Below are 17,800 nucleotides of genomic sequence, written 5' to 3'. Positions count from 1 at the left end.
TCCCCAGGGTTATGCCCCGCACTGGATGGTCGACCCCAAGGATCCTGCGGATTCCCGCAGCCTTTCCAATCCGGGTTCCAGGGTGCGCGCCCTCTGGCGGCTACTTTGGGGAACTGCGTTCCTGGAAGTCCAGGGTCCGAAAACCTGCCTGGGGCAGGAGGGGGATGAAAAGCCTGGGTCCCTTACCTGGTCCTCCTCAATTCTCCCTGTCCAGGCATCCTCCCCAGTTTAGGAGGAAGCGATGCCTAGATGACTAAACGGAGAAGCTGCCCAGAGCCTGGTGTATTAATAAAGAGAAAAAACATCTTGTCACCAGGCATGGGTCTCTGGCCCTCTTCAATGTCCATGAGGGAGGTGAGGACCGTCATGTCAGAATCACAGCTTACTCTCCTGCACCTGAGTTGCGGGAGGACTTTCCGAGTCTGAGGCTTCAGGTTGGGCACACTCTAGATCCTGAGCTGGCTCTGAGTGCTCAGGATGGTGCAGAGCCACCAGCCGCTGGTGTCTGGCTGTGCTAAATGTGGCCCTCCCTAGAGGGCCTACCACCAGCCATTGCCAGCGCTACAAGAGAAGATCAGAAGGGCGATATCAGGGTGAGTCTCTTAGCCTTCCCTCTGAAGGACTGGCGGTAGTAGTAAGAGAAATCCCTAAAGCAGTTCCTGGGGTGATAGACACCAGAAAGAAGGTGTCTTGGCACCAAAGCATAGCACTTAAGGAGGAGACCCCAGGAGAGCTTGGTCCAACCTCTTGCCTTAGGGAATTATCTGAATATCTGTGTTTTGTTGATGAGATTACTAAAGTCCAAACAGGTAATGTGATGTGCCCAAGAACACAACCTTTAAATGTCACTGTTTCAATGAAAAGAGTGGAGGGGGAGGCAGAGGACAATAGAGAAAGGGAGAACTTGGGCTTAGAGGAGGTTCACTGTCCTAAGAGGCCAAGAGAACTATTTAAAAGGAAGATCTGGGGACCAAGGGTTAGAGCCTTTAGCAGAGGGATGAGTGGAAGGACAGCATCAGGCGAGGCCATCTCTCACCTGAAGACTTCAGGGCTCCAGCCAGCCACATAGGTGAAAAGCCGTGGGTCGAGGTCCCAAGCAGGGTTGATTGGGAACCCACAGCTGGCACCCATGGATAGCCTGATGGCCAGGATCAGCAACCCCACTACCACAGGCTCCACACCCGCAGGCGCTCCCTTGTTCCGTGTGTCCAGGATGGCTAAGATCCCCACAATCAGCATCCAGGTGCCCAAAACCTTGGAGTGGACAGAGGCAGAGGGGCTCCCATCAGCTGTCAGGTGCTCCATCTGTCCTATCTCACCCAAGCACTCCAGGCTACCACCCCACATCATCTGACTTTGTCTAACACAGGCAGCTGGGGAAGGTGAGGTACAAACATAAATGCAACCCCACATCCCACCTGAACAATAGGCCAAGGTCCCGGGGATAAGGGCAAAGGTTGTGGCTTTCCCAAATCACCCCCTCATACCTACCTGATCAAGGAAGCCATTGCTCAGGGACAGATAGGGGGCAGGGTGGGTGACAAAGATGGAGGCTGTCTCCTTGGGACCAGTCACTGTCAGGTTCCCACCTGTATAGTTCTGTAGGGCATCTGCAGGGTAGGGCGACAGCCAGGATTTCCATCTTTGCTCATTCAAAACTGCTCTAAGGCACCCTTGCCCACACACAGGTGTCCCCACCCCTGTTCTCTCTGTTAACCGTGATAGAGAGCATACACCTATGCTCCAGAGGCACAGAAAGCAGATAGCAACTGCACCAAGGCGTAAATGGGAAACTTGGCCCAGGGGAGGCATCCCAGGAGGCACATGACCAGGGAGAAGGCTGGATTCAGGTGGGCCCCTTCAAGGATCAAGAAAAGAAAACCAATATCCATTGTGTCACTGCCAGGCACTGTCACCAGGTAACACTGCTACTCCTCCCCACAACTCTTGAGACAAATGTTACCCTTCCCATCATATAGATTAGGAAGTTGAGGCTCAAGGAGGTTAAGTAACTTGTCAAGGTCACACAGTGAAGCCAAGTTTGAAACTGGGTCTGTCTACTCTTTCCACTACAGCACCTGATGCAATGTGTGCCTGGGGGACAAGCAGGTGAGGTCCTGAGCAAAGATGACCCCCTGAGGGCTTAGGTGGGGGACAGAAGAGAAGAGCACTTACCCTTGATGCTTTGCCATAGATCCCCATCTATGTGAGTAGAGGATTAATGTGAAGAAGGGGGATGGCAAGATACAGAAAGGGAAGGGACTGGACTGGGCCAAAGGCATATCTCAGTCCAGTGCACTGGTCAAGCTCAAGGAGATAATGTCTTTGAGTCGCCAAAGAATCTGCCTTTTCACCATTACCACACTCAAGTACACATCCTACCCCGTCTGATGACCAGACCTCACCCTCCTCACCTGAGACATTACCACTGATGTAGATGGCTAGCCTAACACCCAGAGAGCTAGCCAGAAACATGGTGAAGAAGTTGCCTTTGGTTTCTCCACTGGTGACAGCCTGGGCCAAAGTCCCCTGTATGAGGAGCTGGTAGAGAGAAGGAAGATGAGGAAGAGGGAACCAAGAATAAGGAGCCTGGTGGACCAACAGGAGAGAGAGACTGGGAAGGTGAGGGGAGTGGCCAAGAGAGATGAATGGACTTGAGAGATCAGCAAGAAAAAGCAGAAAGAGGGAAGGGGAAAAAAATGGGAGAAGCGGAGGAAGAGTAAAGAAAGGGGAGGAGGATAAGAGATGGAAAGGGACAGGCATAAAAATGAGGGAGTAGGGGAGGAATAAAAGGGACAAGAGCGGGGAAGAAGAGAAATGATGGAGAGTTGAAGCGGGATACCAGGAGGAAGAGATAAGGATGCTAGGAGGAGCCAGAAACTTTTGCCCACCTCCCCTCTTTCCTTCCCCCAATTACCCGGCCTACTGTGAGCACAAACACACCCAGAAACTCTGGCCAGGCACTGCTGGGCCAGGAGGCTATGGATCTGAAGCTGGTCCTTGACTTGGGCCAGGGACTGAGCGTAGGCCATGGTGGGGACACCTTATCTCTGGTTACCACTCCCTCTGTCTGCATAGGTGCACTGCTGCTACACAGCTTCTGCCTGTCAGGGGCAAAGATAAGGAAAAGACTTTAAAACCAATTATCTCAGTCACTGAATAGCAGCTAATGTCTGTCTGTGCACGAGTGGAAGCTAGGGAGGATAGAGATAACAGAAAAAGGTCTATGGGCAGACTCTGTGCACAACTAGAGCCTGGAGCTTGCCCAGCCTCTGTCTCCTCTGTCTCTCATCCACAGTCCTCCCAGGAGGAGCCTCCCCTTATGCTGACAAACTGGGAGGAGTAGCCTGCTTCATGTACATTAGTTCTCTTGGTCCTCAAGGCAGCTGTGGAAAGTAGTATAGTACTATTGCTCCTGCTCTGTGGATAAGGATACTGAGAGAGCCTTAGAATTCCCCAGGCCACACAGCTAGTTAATAGCTAAGTTTGAATTCAAATGCAGGTCTTCTGACTCTCCCTCTGATATTCCACAATGCCTCTCATGTGGAACGTGAAGTCTTTCCCCAAACCATTTGGATGCTTGGGAAATTCAATATGCCTCCAGAGAGACTGGGCTGAAGACCACAGGCTGCAGGAATAAAACCCACATAAGGAATGCTTGTACTTTGATGCAGTCTCACCTTGACTAGAGAGTGCTCTGTCTTTGTGTCTCTTGCCATGGCTCCAGATGAGGGCTTCATACCCACGCTGAGCTCCACCTCCCCTTCTCTGGATGCTTGCCACTCTTATTCTGCTTAAGACAGCCACTTCCTGCGTCTTCATATCTCAAGCCTCTAATTAAGATTCATTCAACTATGAATCAAGCTCTAGACCCTGGGGAAACAGTGGTAAACAAAACATAGCTCCTGCCCTCCTAGAGCTGATGCTCTAGTAGGTGGAAACAGACAATATGCATATTTTTAAAATATTGATATAGTTTATGAGGTTCTTGAGAGCTGGGCTATATAACCCTGGGGGCTCTAGCACAATCCTGGGCACATCTCTGTGAAATAATACTTCTTTACTGGCTTTAGCGGATATTATAGTGCTCCACCCAGGTCCCCTTTTCAGGGCTAATGCACCCACTCCCCAGCTGCTGGGAATAACAGATGCTGATAGCACTCAGCTGCTTCCCTCATGGCAGTGACTGTTGTGGCAGGAAACTGCTTCAGCCAAGGTCACGTGTCCTCCTATAGGATCCACATCAATGAATGGTTGATGCAGGGATTCAAAGACCAAGGGGAGTTTGGTAGTGTTATACATAGAACTGGATGCCGAGAGTGCTGGATCAAAGGAAGTGGAACATAAAGTTAGATGTGGAAGAACTTATTGATAAAGGAACACTCTCCTGGGATTTAGGATTTAAATCCTGGCAAGATCCCTGGGATGTGGGGTGAATACACTTCTAGGAGGCTTGGGGAAAATGATAGCTCACACTAAGAAAAGTAAAAATGCCTAAACAAGTCATTTACATTGATGACCATTATTGAAAAAAGGGAGAATACTCAAGACATTTTGAGGATTTTGGGACAAAGGATCTGAACTGACATTGACAGCTGACAACCCAAAGCTGTACCATGACCCCTTGTTAGAGTAGGAGCATATGGGGTCCAGATAATAAATGGAGTCCTGGGCTCAGGTCTGGTTCACAGGATATTCACTGAGACCAAGGATCCACCAGGTGGTCACTTCCTTGATACCCCAACATATAATTGAAATGGACATTCTTTGAAGTTGCAGAACACCCATATTGGTTTCTTGACCTGTGGAGTAAGTGATGAAGGCCAATTAGAGGGTTGAGACTACTCCACACCAAGATAATACATAAAAACAATACCATATCCTAGGGTAAATGGAAGAGATTAGTGCCACCCTCAAAGATGTAAAGAACATAAGAGAGGTGGCCCCTTTCATACCACCAGTTTGGCTCCTACAAAAACCGGATAGATCATGGCAGATGGCAGTGGTCTATGGTAAAATTATTCAAATAGTAACTCCAATTGCAATTGTTGTGTCCCAAATGGTAACTTTATAGAGCAGTTTAATACAGCCTCTGGTTGGTAGTATGTAGCCATTAATCTGGTGAAGATGTTATTTTGCATCCCAACCAGATCAGAAAGGAGGATCACAAGGAATTTCATCCACGTGGGAGGTCTAGAGATATACACTTACGGTCTTACCCCAGGACTATGTTAACTCTCTGGTCCTCTGTCATAATATAATCTGAAGGGAGCTTGCCTATCTGGACATTTTGAAGAACATCATATTGGTCCACTATACAATGGACCCTTAAACAACACAGGTTTGTACTCCTTGGGTCCACTTACATGTGGATTTTTTTCATTAAATATGTATTACAGTACTACACGATCTACAGTTGGTTGAATGAGAAGATGCAGAACCACATATACAGAGGGCTAACTGTAAAGTTATACTTTGATTTTTTTTTTTTTTTTTTTTTTTTTTGTCTGCGAGGTATGTGGGATCTTAGCTCCCTGACTAGGGATCGAACCCACACCCCCTCTAGTGGTTAAGACGAAGTCTTAACCACTGGACCTCCAGGGAAGTCCCTGTACTTGGATATTTGACTGGGCAGATGGCCAGAGGCCCTAACCTCTGCGTTGTTCAAGGGTCAGCTCTATATATAACATCATGCTAACCAGATAAGAAGAGGAAGAAATGGAAGTATATTGGAGCACCTGGAAAGATAACATGTATTCAGAAGGTGGGAAACAATCCTATAAAGATTCAGGAAACTGCCACCTTGGTAAAGTTTTGAGAGGTCCAGTGGTCTGGGACATGCTAGATATCCAATCTGAAGTAAAGGACTGATTATTGCATCTCCTACCTTCCACCACTGAGAAAAAAACACATCACCAATCTACTTAGGATTTAGGAGCTATGTATTTCACATTTGAGAATACAACTCTGACTTGAAGGCTGTCAGCTTCGAGTGGGGCCAAAGCAGAAAAGGCCTCTGCAGACATGTGACCCAGCAGACCCAGTGAGACTAGAGTATCTGTAGTAGGAAAAGATACTGTGTGTGGTTTGGCAAGCTCTAATAGGAGAATCATAATGTAGACCCACAGGGCCCTGGAGCAAAGCCATGCCATCTGCAGAAGAGATATACATACCTTTTGAAAAGCAGCTCTTACAGTGCTACTGGGCTACAATAGAGACAGAGCATCTGATTATAATTCATCAAATGACCAAGTAGCCAGAACTTCCCATCACAAGCTGGGCTCTGCCTGATTCTCCATGTCATTAGGAAGAGTGGGCCCAGCTAGAACACACTGTAAAATGGAAGTGACTTCTTTGGGTTCAGGCATAAGCAGGGTCAGAGGGCACAAGCCAGCTGAAAAGTAAGTGGCCCAGACTCATGTCATTTACCAGGCATCTCTCCCTCAACTCACATGACCCTATTGAGGATTGTCTTAGTCCATTCAGGCTGCTATAACAAAATACCATAGACTGGGTGGCTTATAAACAACAGAAATTGATCTCTCACAGCTCTATAAGCTGCTAATTCTAAGATCAAGGTGCCAGCAGATTCGGGGTCTGGTGAGGGCCCATTTCCTGGTTCATAGACAGCTGTCTTCTCACTGTGTCCTCATGGCAGAAGGAGCAGGGAAGCTCTCTGGGGTCTCTTCTATAAGGGCACTAATCTGATTCATGAGGGCTCTGCCTTCATGACCTAATCACTTCCCAAAGGCCCCACCTCCAAATACCATCACACTGGGGATTAGGTTTCAACATATGAATTGGGTAGCGGGGGGCACAGACATTCAGTTCATGACAGGGATCCCTTGTGAAGAGGGATCAGAGAAGGAATAAGCTTGGTTCAGACATGAATTGGCATGGTTTGTGGGTAAAAGCCAAAAATTGACTGCTGCTGCATTGCAACAAATCAGGAGTGGCCTTGAAAGACAGTGGTGAGGGGAAATCCTCCCAGGGGACAGAGATTTGGACAGTACATCTGGTCATCCACTTTGCGTGGAAAGAGAGGGTAAGAACATACAGTCACAACTGGCCTGGTTGTTTGGTCAGGGGCTTGAAAAGACAAAGAGTGGAAGATCAGGGACGAGAAAGTCTGAAGATGGACCTATGGGAGTAGTCTTGAAGTGTAAAGGTCTTTGTATTACACGTTAATGCCCACCAGAAAGCATCCATCACAGATGCACTGAACAACCAAGCAGGAAGAATGACTTAGCCACTGCCTGTCATCAGCCACCCACTCCCGAACAATGAATACACTGAGGAGAGTAACTGGTGGTAGGATAGAGGCTATACACAGGCCCAACAGTGTGAGCTCCTACTCACCACGGCTCAGTTAACCACTGCTGTGGCCAACGTGCAATCTGCCATTAACAAATACCAACACTAAGTCCCTAATACAGTGCTATCTCTCAAGGAGAGGAAGCAGACACTTAGGGACAAGTTAAGGACACTAGATTCCCCATCACTTTTGACTGGGACTGACACATACTCTGAGTATAAGTTTGCCTTTCCTGCCCATAGGGTCTCAGCTAATATCACTCTATAAGGACTTATAGAGTACTTGATCCATTAATATGGGATCCACATTAATAACTTTTAAAAATTGATTTATGTATATTTTGGCTGCGTTGGGTCTTCTTTGCTGTGTGCAGGCTTTCTCTAGCTGCGGTGAGCGGGGGCTACTTTGTTGAGGTGTGCAGCTTCTCATTGCAGTGGCTTCTCTTGTTGCAGAGCATGGGCACTAGGGCACGTGGGCTTCATTGGTTGGGGTATGCGGGTTTCAGTAGTTGTGGCTCACGGGCTTAGTTGCTCCACGGCATGTGGGATCTTCCCAGACCAGTGATCAAACCCATGTCCCCTGCATTGGCAGGCAGATTCTTAACCACTGTGCCACGTGGCAAGTCCCTGAAATTTTTTTTTTTTTTTTATTGTGTTGGGTCTTCATTGCTGTGTGCGGGGTTTCTCTAGTTGCAGCAAGCGGGGACTACTCTTCACTGCAGTGCGTGGGCTTCTCATTGTGGTGGCTTCTCTTGCTGCAGAGCACAGGCTCTAGGTGCGTGGGTTTCAGTAGTTGCAGCATGTGGGCTCAGTAGTTGTGGCTCACGGGCTCTAGAGCACAGGCTCAGTAGTTGTGGGCACGGGCTTAGTTGCTCCACGGCATGTGGGATCTTCCCGGACCAGGGATCAAACCCATGTCCCCTGCACTGGCAGGCATTCTTTTTTTGTTGTTTGTTTGTTTTGTTTTGTTTTGTTTTGTTTTGCAGTACGCGGGGCTCTCACTGTTGTGGTCTCTCCCGTTGTGGAGCACTGGTTCCGGACGCGCAGGCTCAGCGGCCATGGCTCACGGGCCCAGCCGCTCTGTGGCATGTGGGATCCTCCTGGACTGGGGCACAAACCCATGTACCCTGCATCAGCAGGCAGACGCTCAACCACTGCACCACCAGGGAAGCCCTGGCAGGCAGATTATTAACCACTGCACCACCAGGGAAGTCCCTACATTTACATCTTGAGTTTTTCTATCTGGTATGAGGGAATGTTCTAATCTACTTGTTTTACATGTGGCTGTCCAGCTTTCCCAGTACCACTTGTTGAAGAGACCAATAACGTTTTGCTAGTTATATTTTCCCTAATACATACAAAAAATAAAAACAGCCAGTAAAGGAAGAAATATTTGCCCATGTACTTCATCAAATTATCTCATGAACTACCCAATCATAGTGCTCCCACACCTAGGGAAGCAGTTTTTCCTCTACATTTATACACATACTTCCTTTGTTTTTAATCTAATGCATCCCCATGTAGAAATTTCTCTGGAAATATCACTACTTATCTTATCTCTTCATAAGGAAAATCACCTTCTAGAAGTACCTGAACCTTACTTATCAAAATCAGGTTTTGGAAGTAAAGCAAAAAATTAAATAATTTTTTGTGGGCCAAGTTAATTTGGGAAGCCCTGGATAGTGTGAGAAAGTGGAACAGCCATGACAAAGCCAAGACTAAGGAATTAACATAAATATTTTATTGGTCAGTCTGGGTGAGTGACATACTGACATACCCCCAATTCACTGTTCCACACACCCAAGGTGCTGAGGTGGCAGAAGGAGAACTAAGCCCATTGCTGGTGAGCAAAGGGTGAGAGGCAGAAAGAACCTAAAGTCCTCTGAGGGTTAACAAGGCTACCGGGACCGGAACCAACGTCCTAGGAACAAATCCAGGATGGAAAAGGCATCATCCAGGGATGGAGGTGTTGGTGACTCTGGACCTAAGGAAGAAAGTGATACACAGAGGCTATGTGAAAGAGACTAGACGGGCAAAAGAGAGGAATAATATTAAAGGGTAGGGGAGTTAAGGGTTTCCCTTTCCCAAGGAATTAAGAAATGGATCCCTTTGATTCATACTCTTTACTTACCATCCCTCGGAGAGCCAACTGCTTCTTGATGAGTTACTGTGGTCTCTTTCCGGCCCTCACTGTCCACCACAGTCCGGCGCTCCTCTACTGTCTACAAGGAGAAGCCCCCACCGTATCCCTAACATCACTAAAGGTGAGTTAACTGATTTCTTTACATAGGTTTCCCTTTCCAGAACATTCTCTGACCATAGTTCCCTTTACCCGTCTCTCCCAACTCACCCCATCTGGCTTAGTGATCTTAGTCACAGAGACGCTCTTGAAATAGGATTTGGGCTGGGGCTGCAGAACTGGGCCAAGGCCCTCCTCGGAAACCTGGGTATCAAGATCTAGAAGGGCAGAGAGAGGAAAGAAGAAAGAGTCCAATGGAAAGAAGGGAACAAGTGTGGCAGGAAGAAATTTCAGGGAGGGAGAACAAAGGGCTGGTAAATGTCCTTTCCCTCCAAACTCACCATTGTCCTCTCTGGCTCTAGAATGGGGGGTCACAGGCCACGTATCATCAAACTGCAGAAGAAGCCAAAGTAGGTCAAATGACACCTTTCAATCAAATTTGACGGGGTCACAGAACCCAAACTATTTCCAAGTTCCAAAACTACTTTTCCTCAGGAGAAATAATCCCAGCCAGGATAGCTTTATTTACTTACACCTTCCTCCTTCCTACCTGTTTTATGTATCCCTCTACCAAAAAGCATTCCTCAACTGATACTTTTCTGTCCACCCTTAAGAAGTCTGCTTTGTCCAAGAATCATTTAGACCAGCAATTTTTTTTAAACAAAAAGCAGAACTCACATTTCCCCCCAAAGAAAATCCTACAAGAAGCATAATACAGAAAACAGATAAATACACCAAGTGGTGGGCCTAGGAGTCCAACCCAAGATTTCCAATCTTTGCAGTCAGTTTTCTCCACAGGCTCCCACTTCAGGCCCAGATGTACTCACCCTATGAAAAGGTCTCTGGGAGCCCCAGCCTGGTGCTGGTTTGGAGGATTCAGTTCTTGCATCACTCTCCAAGGCCCCATGAAAGAGCCTAGGCTGGTGACTATCTGGATACTTAAGCATTAAGTCCCGAAGCGTCTGTCCTTCCTGCCGTCTCTCACCAGGTGTCTCTGACTCAGGACTTGGAAGTTCTGCAGAAAGGTGGCAGGTGGATGCTGGGGACTTGGACTCTTTTAAATCTCCTTGAAATCATCCGTTTTCTCAAACTTCCCAACCCCCAACTACTCTCTGCAGGTTCCTTTTTTCACCCACCGACCCAGCAGAAACCACAGGTTCTCCCCCGGGGCAGCCACACACCAGGAGGGCGGGAAGGCAAGGTCCAGGCCCCCATCTCGCTGAAGATGTTATTGAAATCCCGTACTAGGTCATCAAAGCCGAAGTTATCGTGGAAACGCATCCCTCCTCCTGGGCTGAAGCTGAAGCCGAAGCCAAATTCCTCGGGGGGCTGGGGCCCCTCAAACCTCGAGCTCCCACGGCCCCATGTGGCTCCTTCTTCTTCCTCATCATCTTCATCTTCATCGCGAGTCATCCCTCCGAAAAAGGGATCTCTGTGGCTAGGGGTGGAGGCAGATCGGCCACCAAGATTTCAGCACTACTTAAACCATAAAATCAGCTAATGGATGACAAAGTGAGACAAGAGTTGCGATCTAGGAAGCTGATTTGAGGGTTAAGAGGACTGGCCATCGGGTTTGTTTTGTTTTTATCAAAGTCAGTCCTCACCTCGCGGCTCCCCAAAACGCTTCCGCTCGGCTTTTCTTCACTGTTCCCCAGCCCCTTCCTTCTCTCCCAAGGTCCTGCTCACTTGCTCATTGTTCTCTTACCCAGAGCCCTATTGTCTTCCCCACCCGCGCCCCTGTAGCATTACCCCAGACTGGAGAACGGTTTAAGCGGCTGTTTCCTCTCCTCTTAACAACCGCCCTGGTTACTGTCGCGGGGTGAGTGCTCAATGTTGACTTCCGTTCTCTCCGCAGGAGTTCAAGGAGTGGGGAAAAGGATGTTTTTCCAAAAATAGGGTGTCAAGGGTCAAGCTCCCCTCAGAGGATCCCGCCCCGCCTTCTCTGGCCCGGACCCACTCTCACCTCCGAGGTCCAGAAAAGCCGAAAAAGCCCCGAAAGAGGTCAAAGAGGCTCATTCCCGCAGTGGGACTCGAACCTTCCAACCCCACAGCTGGGGGCAGCCAGAGCTACGCTGTCGAAAATTGAGCGAAGGGTCAGACCACGCTACCGGAAAGCAAGCCTGCGATCGGACACTGTCGTAAAACGACCGTAAGCCGGACTGGGTGGGGGGCAGGGCGGACGGGCCTATCACGTTCCAAATGCTTTCTTTTACTGTTTCCTGTGAAGGGAGCGGGTGTACTGAATTTTCATTTTCCAACGCTCACCTGCCTCCTAAGCCAATTCTCCTTCCTGCCGATCAACCCGCTCCAACAGGGTGTTTCCAGGGTTTGACACTGGATGGCACCGGAGGCAGCCGCCAGAGGGCAGCCCACCCGCACAAATGAACCGGACCGAGACCCACCCTCACCGCCGGCTCACCACACCCATGGACGACCAGTCTTCCTTCTAAACCCACCTCGCCCCTTTCCTACGTCCAGTTTGTTTCTTGACTGATACAATTAAGTCTAATATTAGAGGGATGGACAAAATGTTGCATTAAGCTTCTTCTAGTATAGTGACTTCCCCAGAGTTGAGTAAAAAAGACAAGAGGAACGCATGGATTTAACTCCATCTCTCCAGCTATTAAGGAGTTTCTCATAACCATAAGGGATTCTCCTAATTCTTTCAAGCAGGGTCTGCAACCACCAGGATAAAGTCTTTGTAAGAGACCAAGGGAAATCTATTGAAGTGTCTTGGGAGAGAATCTGGGGCTATAAGTATCCCCTTTTTCGGGTCATTGACTTTATAAGCCTCCCCCTCCCTGTACCCCCACCTCCATCCCAACCCTGGCCTTGCTCTAGACTCCTCCTTTTCAAGGGGTTGGATATTAGCTACTTGAAGTGAAAGCACTCAAGAAGTTAAGAACTACTGCTTCAGTTTTGCTAGCCAACAGTGCATGTTGCCCTAATTTCTTTCCAGTTCATTTGCCTGGATCCATCTAAATTAAACTTTGATTCTACAAAGCCATTTCTTTCAACTCCTGCTTAACCCTCTCCCTTTCCACCCAGTATCTGCTGTCCCTTCACTGCCTAAAATCTGCCGTAGATCTGGAGGAAATGAAGATTTGCGGTGATTCTTTCCGGGCACCACGCTGTGTAATTCTTAGGGGAGTGGCGGATGGGAATGCCCTCAAGGGCAAGATACTAGCACATTAAGGTCAGAGGAGTTCTTAAAGGGCGAAGATTTCATTTTATTCCACTGCCTTCGGGGCCTGCTAGAGAAGGCCCAGTTGGTACAGTAATACTTATTCACCAAGCTGGTCATCGACGAGACTGAGGATATCCTAGACGGAGCAAGAATGGGCAGAGGCTGAAGGTAGAGGTTTTCTTTTTATATATACAAGACACATTAATCCATTAAATTTGAGGACACAGTACAAAAAAAAAAAAAAACACTTCAACTAATTCATCTGACAATGCTGTTCATATTCATGACGCCATTTTTTTGTTGTTGTTGTTTTGTTTCCTAATAATAAAGGAGGAGACTTAGGGCTGTTGGGCTGATATATATTTGGGGGTCCCCCCTCCCTACCTCACCCACACACCACCAGGGTGAACAGGAGGAGGAGAAGGGAGGGCAGGGCCCACAGCAAAGTTTCATAATCTTGAATGCAAGGGGGGAGGAGGAGAGGAAAGGAAGAAAAAAAAAAGGAGAAAATACAAATCCTATAATACATACAACAGAGTGGGGATGGTATGGGAATGGGACAGACATGAAGCTGAGGCATGGGATGGGCTGCTGGGGATGGGGGCAGTGGAACCCCCCCACATTCCTTTCTCTCTTTGATGCTGTTTCCATAGTTGCCAGGCTGAGAAGCCCTCTCAGAAGATGGGACCGGGAGAAGAGAGGGCCTCAGTTGGCCCCCCAGCTGTAGCTGTTGTAGGCAGACTTGTTGGTCTGGGGCTTCTGCGGGATGGAGCTGGTCTGGCTACGTTGCCCGCTGCCCGTCTGCAGGGGAATGGGAGGGTGAATGGGGAGGAAAAAGATGTCTAGTTAGTGGGACAAATTTATGACATCTTCAGGTGGAAATATGGAAATTGTTTTACTCTCCCATTCCCCTTGCTTAGAAACTACTCTGAAGCTTACTTCTCAACCATAGGAATTTTGTTTTATACAGCAGTTAGAGCACCTCTGACAAGTAAAAAAACACTTTCAAACTTTAAATAAGGGAAAGATGAAAAGAGGGCGGGATACTTTTAGAGACAAGATAGTGCATCAGTTCTACTAATTTTCAATTTCACCTTCTCCTCACCCCCCAAACCCACCCTCCCCTGATCCGAGGAAAGGCTACTCTCTAGAATTATAGCCTCTTGGAGATGAGTGATCACAAGGTGATTTCACTTTCACTGATCCCCATGAATGCCTCAATTTGGACATCTGTCTTTGAGAGCAAGGCAGCCCTTATTCTAGATCTGCAACCACCTATGAGGAAGGGGGAGAGGTCACCTGCACCACCCCAGGGCTCCCCACCCCTACCACACATCACATCTGTGAGCCCATTTCAGGAAAGGTAAGAGAGACAGTCTGAGGCCCCAGGCTCCAGATGCTGCCCCAAGAATCCTTTCCATTCCGGTAACCAAGTGTTTCAAGAGTCAGGGAAGGGTAGAAAGAAAAAGAGGACACTGAGGAGAGGAGGACAAGAGAGGAACGGGAGGCCAGAGAGCTCAGCAAGGTGTTTGTGTTTGTGTATCCCGATTTGTGACCGTGCAATCTTTTCTCTTCAAGTTCCCTGAGACTGTGGAGGTGAAATGGGGACTGAAAAGGAGTGGGTTCAAGCATATCATCATTCAGTTTCATTACCTGCTCCTCCTGCTGGCGCTGGCAACAGAGAATCATCTGCAAATATGGTAGCTGAGGCAGAACCAGGATATATGGAAAATAAAGGGACAAACTTTGACAAAAGAACTCCACCATTAGAAGGGAAAGCTATAATGTCAGGGAAGGGGGAAGGCTGGGAGAGGTAAGAGGGGAGGTGTGACCCAGGTCTGATAGGAAGAGGACAACTGTGCTATGGGAGGAGGTGGAGGAGAAAGGCACCAAAGGAACTGGGCAAAAAAGGTTTCAATCTGGCCTCTTCTCTGACATCTCCTTTGCCGGCCACTCGTGTTGTGTGCGCTTGTGTCTGTATGTGCTGTGTGCCCATGGCTGGCGCTGGGGAGGATTGGGTGAAGGTGGTGGTGAGGAAGGGTAAGAAAAGGAAAGGGGAGGTAGTTTTAGGGTACAGGAAGGAAGAGGAAGGGAAAGGAAAGAGGGGGAAGGGCTATTACCTGGCCATCCTGCTGCAGGTGATGGTGAAGGATCTGGGAGTGCGGTTGCTGATGGGGGGTCAGAATGTGCATAAAGGGGGCAGGTGGGTAGGCAGCAGCTGTGGCCGGATTGATGGGCCCCCCACTTCCTAGGGCTGAAGGCAAGTTGAAGGAGGCAGCAGGAGTACCGGAATGAAAACCTTGTTTCTCAAAGGACTGCTATCCAGGAGAATGGGAGGAGAGAGAGTAAAAGGGATCAGCAAACTAATCCTCAGAATTTCTGAACCCAAGATCCCCCACCCTCAGAAAGCAGCATGGTGTCATAGAATGAATGCTGCACCTGAAGTCAGACATTCAGGTCTTAGCCTCAGCTCTACCCTTTAACAGCTGTGTGAACCTGAGAAAATTAATCTCTCAGCCTCATTTTCTCTTAACATGAATCAGGGATGCTATTAACCTCTCAGTTGTAAGGACCAAATGAGAGGAAAGATGTGAGAGCACTTCGTAAATTCTAACATCACTCATGAACACAGTGAAATCTGCTAACTACTCTTAGCACAAATAGGGATACCCCTGGAGTTGGGTAAAAATTAGAACACGCTGAGGTATCTTGAGTGTTAATGGTCTTGGCCATGAAAGACTCCACCATAACTCCTAATACTTTACATCAAACTTTTACTTATTTATGGTGTGTGTTGGGGGGAGCAACACAATACAAATCTGTGGATAATTCAGATGCCTCACTTTAGCTACTGGGTTGTATCCTCTCCTACTCTGTTTATAGATATACTTACAAAAAGAATGGAAAGAACTAGTTTCCCTTCATTCCATATCTATTCTCTCAGAAACTTATGAAAAGGTTGGGAGTGAGTATGTAAAGGGCCAGGACAGTTGTACAGTAAATCACATGACATATCACAACTATTTACCACACTGCACCTTCCTGTAACATTTTTCTTGCTTTTTCCCAGAGGGTTAAATTTAAACTTCTCCAAGAAACTGAGGTTTAGAGACACTCATTTTCTAGTAGAATGGATTTCCTGACACCTCTCTTACGGTTGTTCTTGTTCACTGTATTTTTTTCCCCCTTTGGCCACGCCACTCAGCTTGCAGGATCTTAGTTCCCTGACGGGACTGAACCCGGGCCATGGCAATGAGAGTGCCAAGTCCTACCCCACTGGACCACCAGGGAATTCCCATGTTCACTGTACTTCTATCATTCCAACTCCACCTCCTCTATGTCATCTCTTTTTCCACTTCTATCCAGAGCCAGGCACCTACCTGGGTTTTGGAGTACACAGAACCCGAGATATCTGGCACGCCTGTGTTACTGGAGGTGACTGATACACCTGGGGGAGGAGGAAACAGACAGGAGGATTAGCTCAGCTAGCTGCCTAGCCCCATCCCTGGGAGATGGTGTGTAGCCCTTCTAGCTATAGCACTGCAAGGGAATTTTGGTCTGTCTTTCCAGCTTCATGTCAGTCCTGAAGGATAAGAGTTCATGACACAAAAGCTCCCTAGGTTCTCCTGCCCTTTCCAGATGTGTACTGAGTATTTATGTGAGAGTGAGGTGTGTTGTATTGGGGAGGACTAGGGAATATATAGCCAAACCTCACTAGCATATGGTTTTCAAAACACTTCTCTGTGCCAAAACCCAACAGGATTGTATTAAACTTTTAACGTCCATTTCAAATCAACTGACCCAAACTCCACTCAGTTCTGCAGTCCTGCTCCTGAATGGGTTCAAAATCCATGGCTCCACAGCATAAGGTAAGTATTAGAGGAGCACTCCTACTCAACCCCCAAGAGCACTTTCATTCTCAGAGCCTCAGTTTACTTAATCCAGCTTCCCCAGAGTCTTGGAAATTCTACGCTACAGACTTATGATTTAAAGAGCTGGCACAAAGGCTAATTTCCATTTACTCAGTTTAAGCCAAAGCATGGAGAGAGAGGGGTAAGGAAGGTAGACAGGGGTAGATAGCTGTCTCCTACAGCCTAGGTGGAACACAAAAATCCAACTGTCATTCTAGTTTACAACTTCAGCTTTTCCATGAGATAAAAGCTCTAATCCATACTCCAGCAACTTGCATGTTTCCTGTTGAAAACCTTCCTACCACCAACTACAATTTTAAGGAAACCACAATAGTACAATTCTCCATTTTGATTTGTAGTCCTTAAACTGAAATACACATACTGTACCTCCTAGGATATGGGGCAATAAGTCAAGGATAGGAAGAAGCCATCAGGTAAAATAACCCAGCAACTTACTTGAGAAATTGTATACCAATATTGAAGGAAAAGTAACTCAAATTTAACTAGGAATTTAGAGCATCCTTTCTAAAGATCTGTTAGTTTTCAGGAAGTGAGATAAAATGAAACCTCAGAAAACTTTGCATTTCACTTTATGTCTTTGGATCGTTCTCCTCTGCTGTGAGGAACACTTTGTTCAGAGTTTTTTGGAAGCACTAAACTGACCAAATCATATGAGGAATTCTCCATTCACCTACAATTCAACAGCAGTCTCCCTTCTAACTCCAGAACCCAAATCCTCTCTAGACCAAGGCAGCCTTCAAAAGCTAAGCCCACCTTGGACAGCCAATTTAGAATCTTCCCAGAAGTGGCATCTTACCCTGGAGAACCCTCCCACATCACAAGTCCAGCTAGGGAGGAGCAAACACCAACTAGGAAAAGAACAGAACTATAGAAACCAAGCATGAGAAAATACTTCCCCATCTCCAAAGTATCAACTCTACACTTTAAAGGCACTGCAGAAAGAGGGGACAATACAGGAACAGAACAGTTTCTTCCCTTCCCTTTTCAAGCCCCAGGTGCCCATTTGGCAAATCACTGGTAATAGGCATAACTTTAAGAACAGGAGTTCATTTATGGAAAAAGCTAAGTTAACGAGGTTTGTGTGGAAGGGCTGAGAGTAAGGTGTAACAGGATATAAATGGAACATTT

The 17,800-nt window shown here is 47.5% G+C and overlaps 3 protein-coding genes across 45 annotated transcripts in view; all 3 read right to left on the bottom strand.

Annotated features, from left to right (window-relative positions):
• Positions 1-375: 375 nt before the first annotated feature.
• On the bottom strand, positions 376-3,032 carry AQP10 (aquaporin 10). Its single transcript, XM_059038689.1, is given in 8 exon segments — positions 376-542; positions 545-561; positions 1,037-1,254; positions 1,492-1,610; positions 1,718-1,858; positions 2,415-2,541; positions 2,927-2,953; positions 2,955-3,032. Coding segments are annotated over 8 exon segments (894 nt in total).
• A 6,001-nt stretch (positions 3,033-9,033) lies between these two features.
• On the bottom strand, positions 9,034-11,688 carry HAX1 (HCLS1 associated protein X-1). Of its 2 annotated transcripts, none has more exons than XM_059072382.2 (7): positions 11,517-11,688; positions 10,735-10,991; positions 10,381-10,568; positions 9,895-9,946; positions 9,665-9,771; positions 9,446-9,536; positions 9,034-9,298 (listed from the first exon to the last, which is right to left on the bottom strand). In XM_059072382.2, exons 1-7 carry the CDS (start codon positions 11,567-11,569, stop codon positions 9,213-9,215), a joined length of 834 nt encoding a protein of 277 aa, XP_058928365.1. In that variant the 5' UTR covers positions 11,570-11,688; the 3' UTR covers positions 9,034-9,212. The 2 variants fall into 2 exon arrangements, with proteins under 2 accessions (XP_058928365.1, XP_066893087.1); XM_067036986.1 differs by having other exon boundaries at positions 11,303-11,668.
• Positions 11,689-12,759: 1,071 nt separating this feature from the next.
• The window catches only part of UBAP2L (ubiquitin associated protein 2 like), a 42,352-nt gene continuing 37,311 nt past the window's right edge, over positions 12,760-17,800 (bottom strand). For 8 of the 42 annotated variants that reach the window (XM_067036891.1, XM_059072063.2, XM_059072042.2 and 5 more), the window contains 3 exons: positions 16,121-16,188; positions 14,861-15,055; positions 12,910-13,541 (listed from right to left, as the gene is read on the bottom strand). In XM_067036891.1, the coding sequence (XP_066892992.1) occupies positions 13,446-13,541; positions 14,861-15,055; positions 16,121-16,188 (359 nt within the window). In that variant the 3' untranslated portion in view covers positions 12,910-13,445. Of the gene's footprint in view, positions 13,542-14,393; positions 14,445-14,860; positions 15,059-16,120; positions 16,189-17,800 lie in introns of all 42 variants that reach the window. The other 34 variants (XM_067036925.1, XM_059072105.2, XM_067036940.1 and 31 more) reach the window with 8 other exon arrangements.

The sequence above is a fragment of the Kogia breviceps genome, chromosome 1 (assembly GCF_026419965.1).
Source record: "Kogia breviceps isolate mKogBre1 chromosome 1, mKogBre1 haplotype 1, whole genome shotgun sequence".
Lineage (NCBI taxonomy): Eukaryota > Metazoa > Chordata > Mammalia > Artiodactyla > Physeteridae > Kogia > Kogia breviceps.
The sequence above is the reverse complement of the archived record's forward strand: the minus strand, read 5'-3'. Positions and strand labels throughout refer to the sequence as shown.

What these genes read in the sequence shown, in the direction of transcription:
- HAX1 (XM_059072382.2), bottom strand. Translation starts at nt 11,569, where the DNA reads ATGAGCCTCTTTGACCTCTTTCGGGGCTTTTTCGGCTTTTCTGGACCT. An exon ending in GGCTTTTCTGGACCTCGGAG is followed by an intron (nt 10,992 to 11,516) that starts GTGAGAGTGGGT and finishes CTCCACCCCTAG; the next exon opens with CCACAGAGATCCCTTTTTCG. An exon ending in AGATCACTAAGCCAGATGGG is followed by an intron (nt 9,537 to 9,664) that starts GTGAGTTGGGAG and finishes TTCTCCTTGTAG; the next exon opens with ACAGTAGAGGAGCGCCGGAC.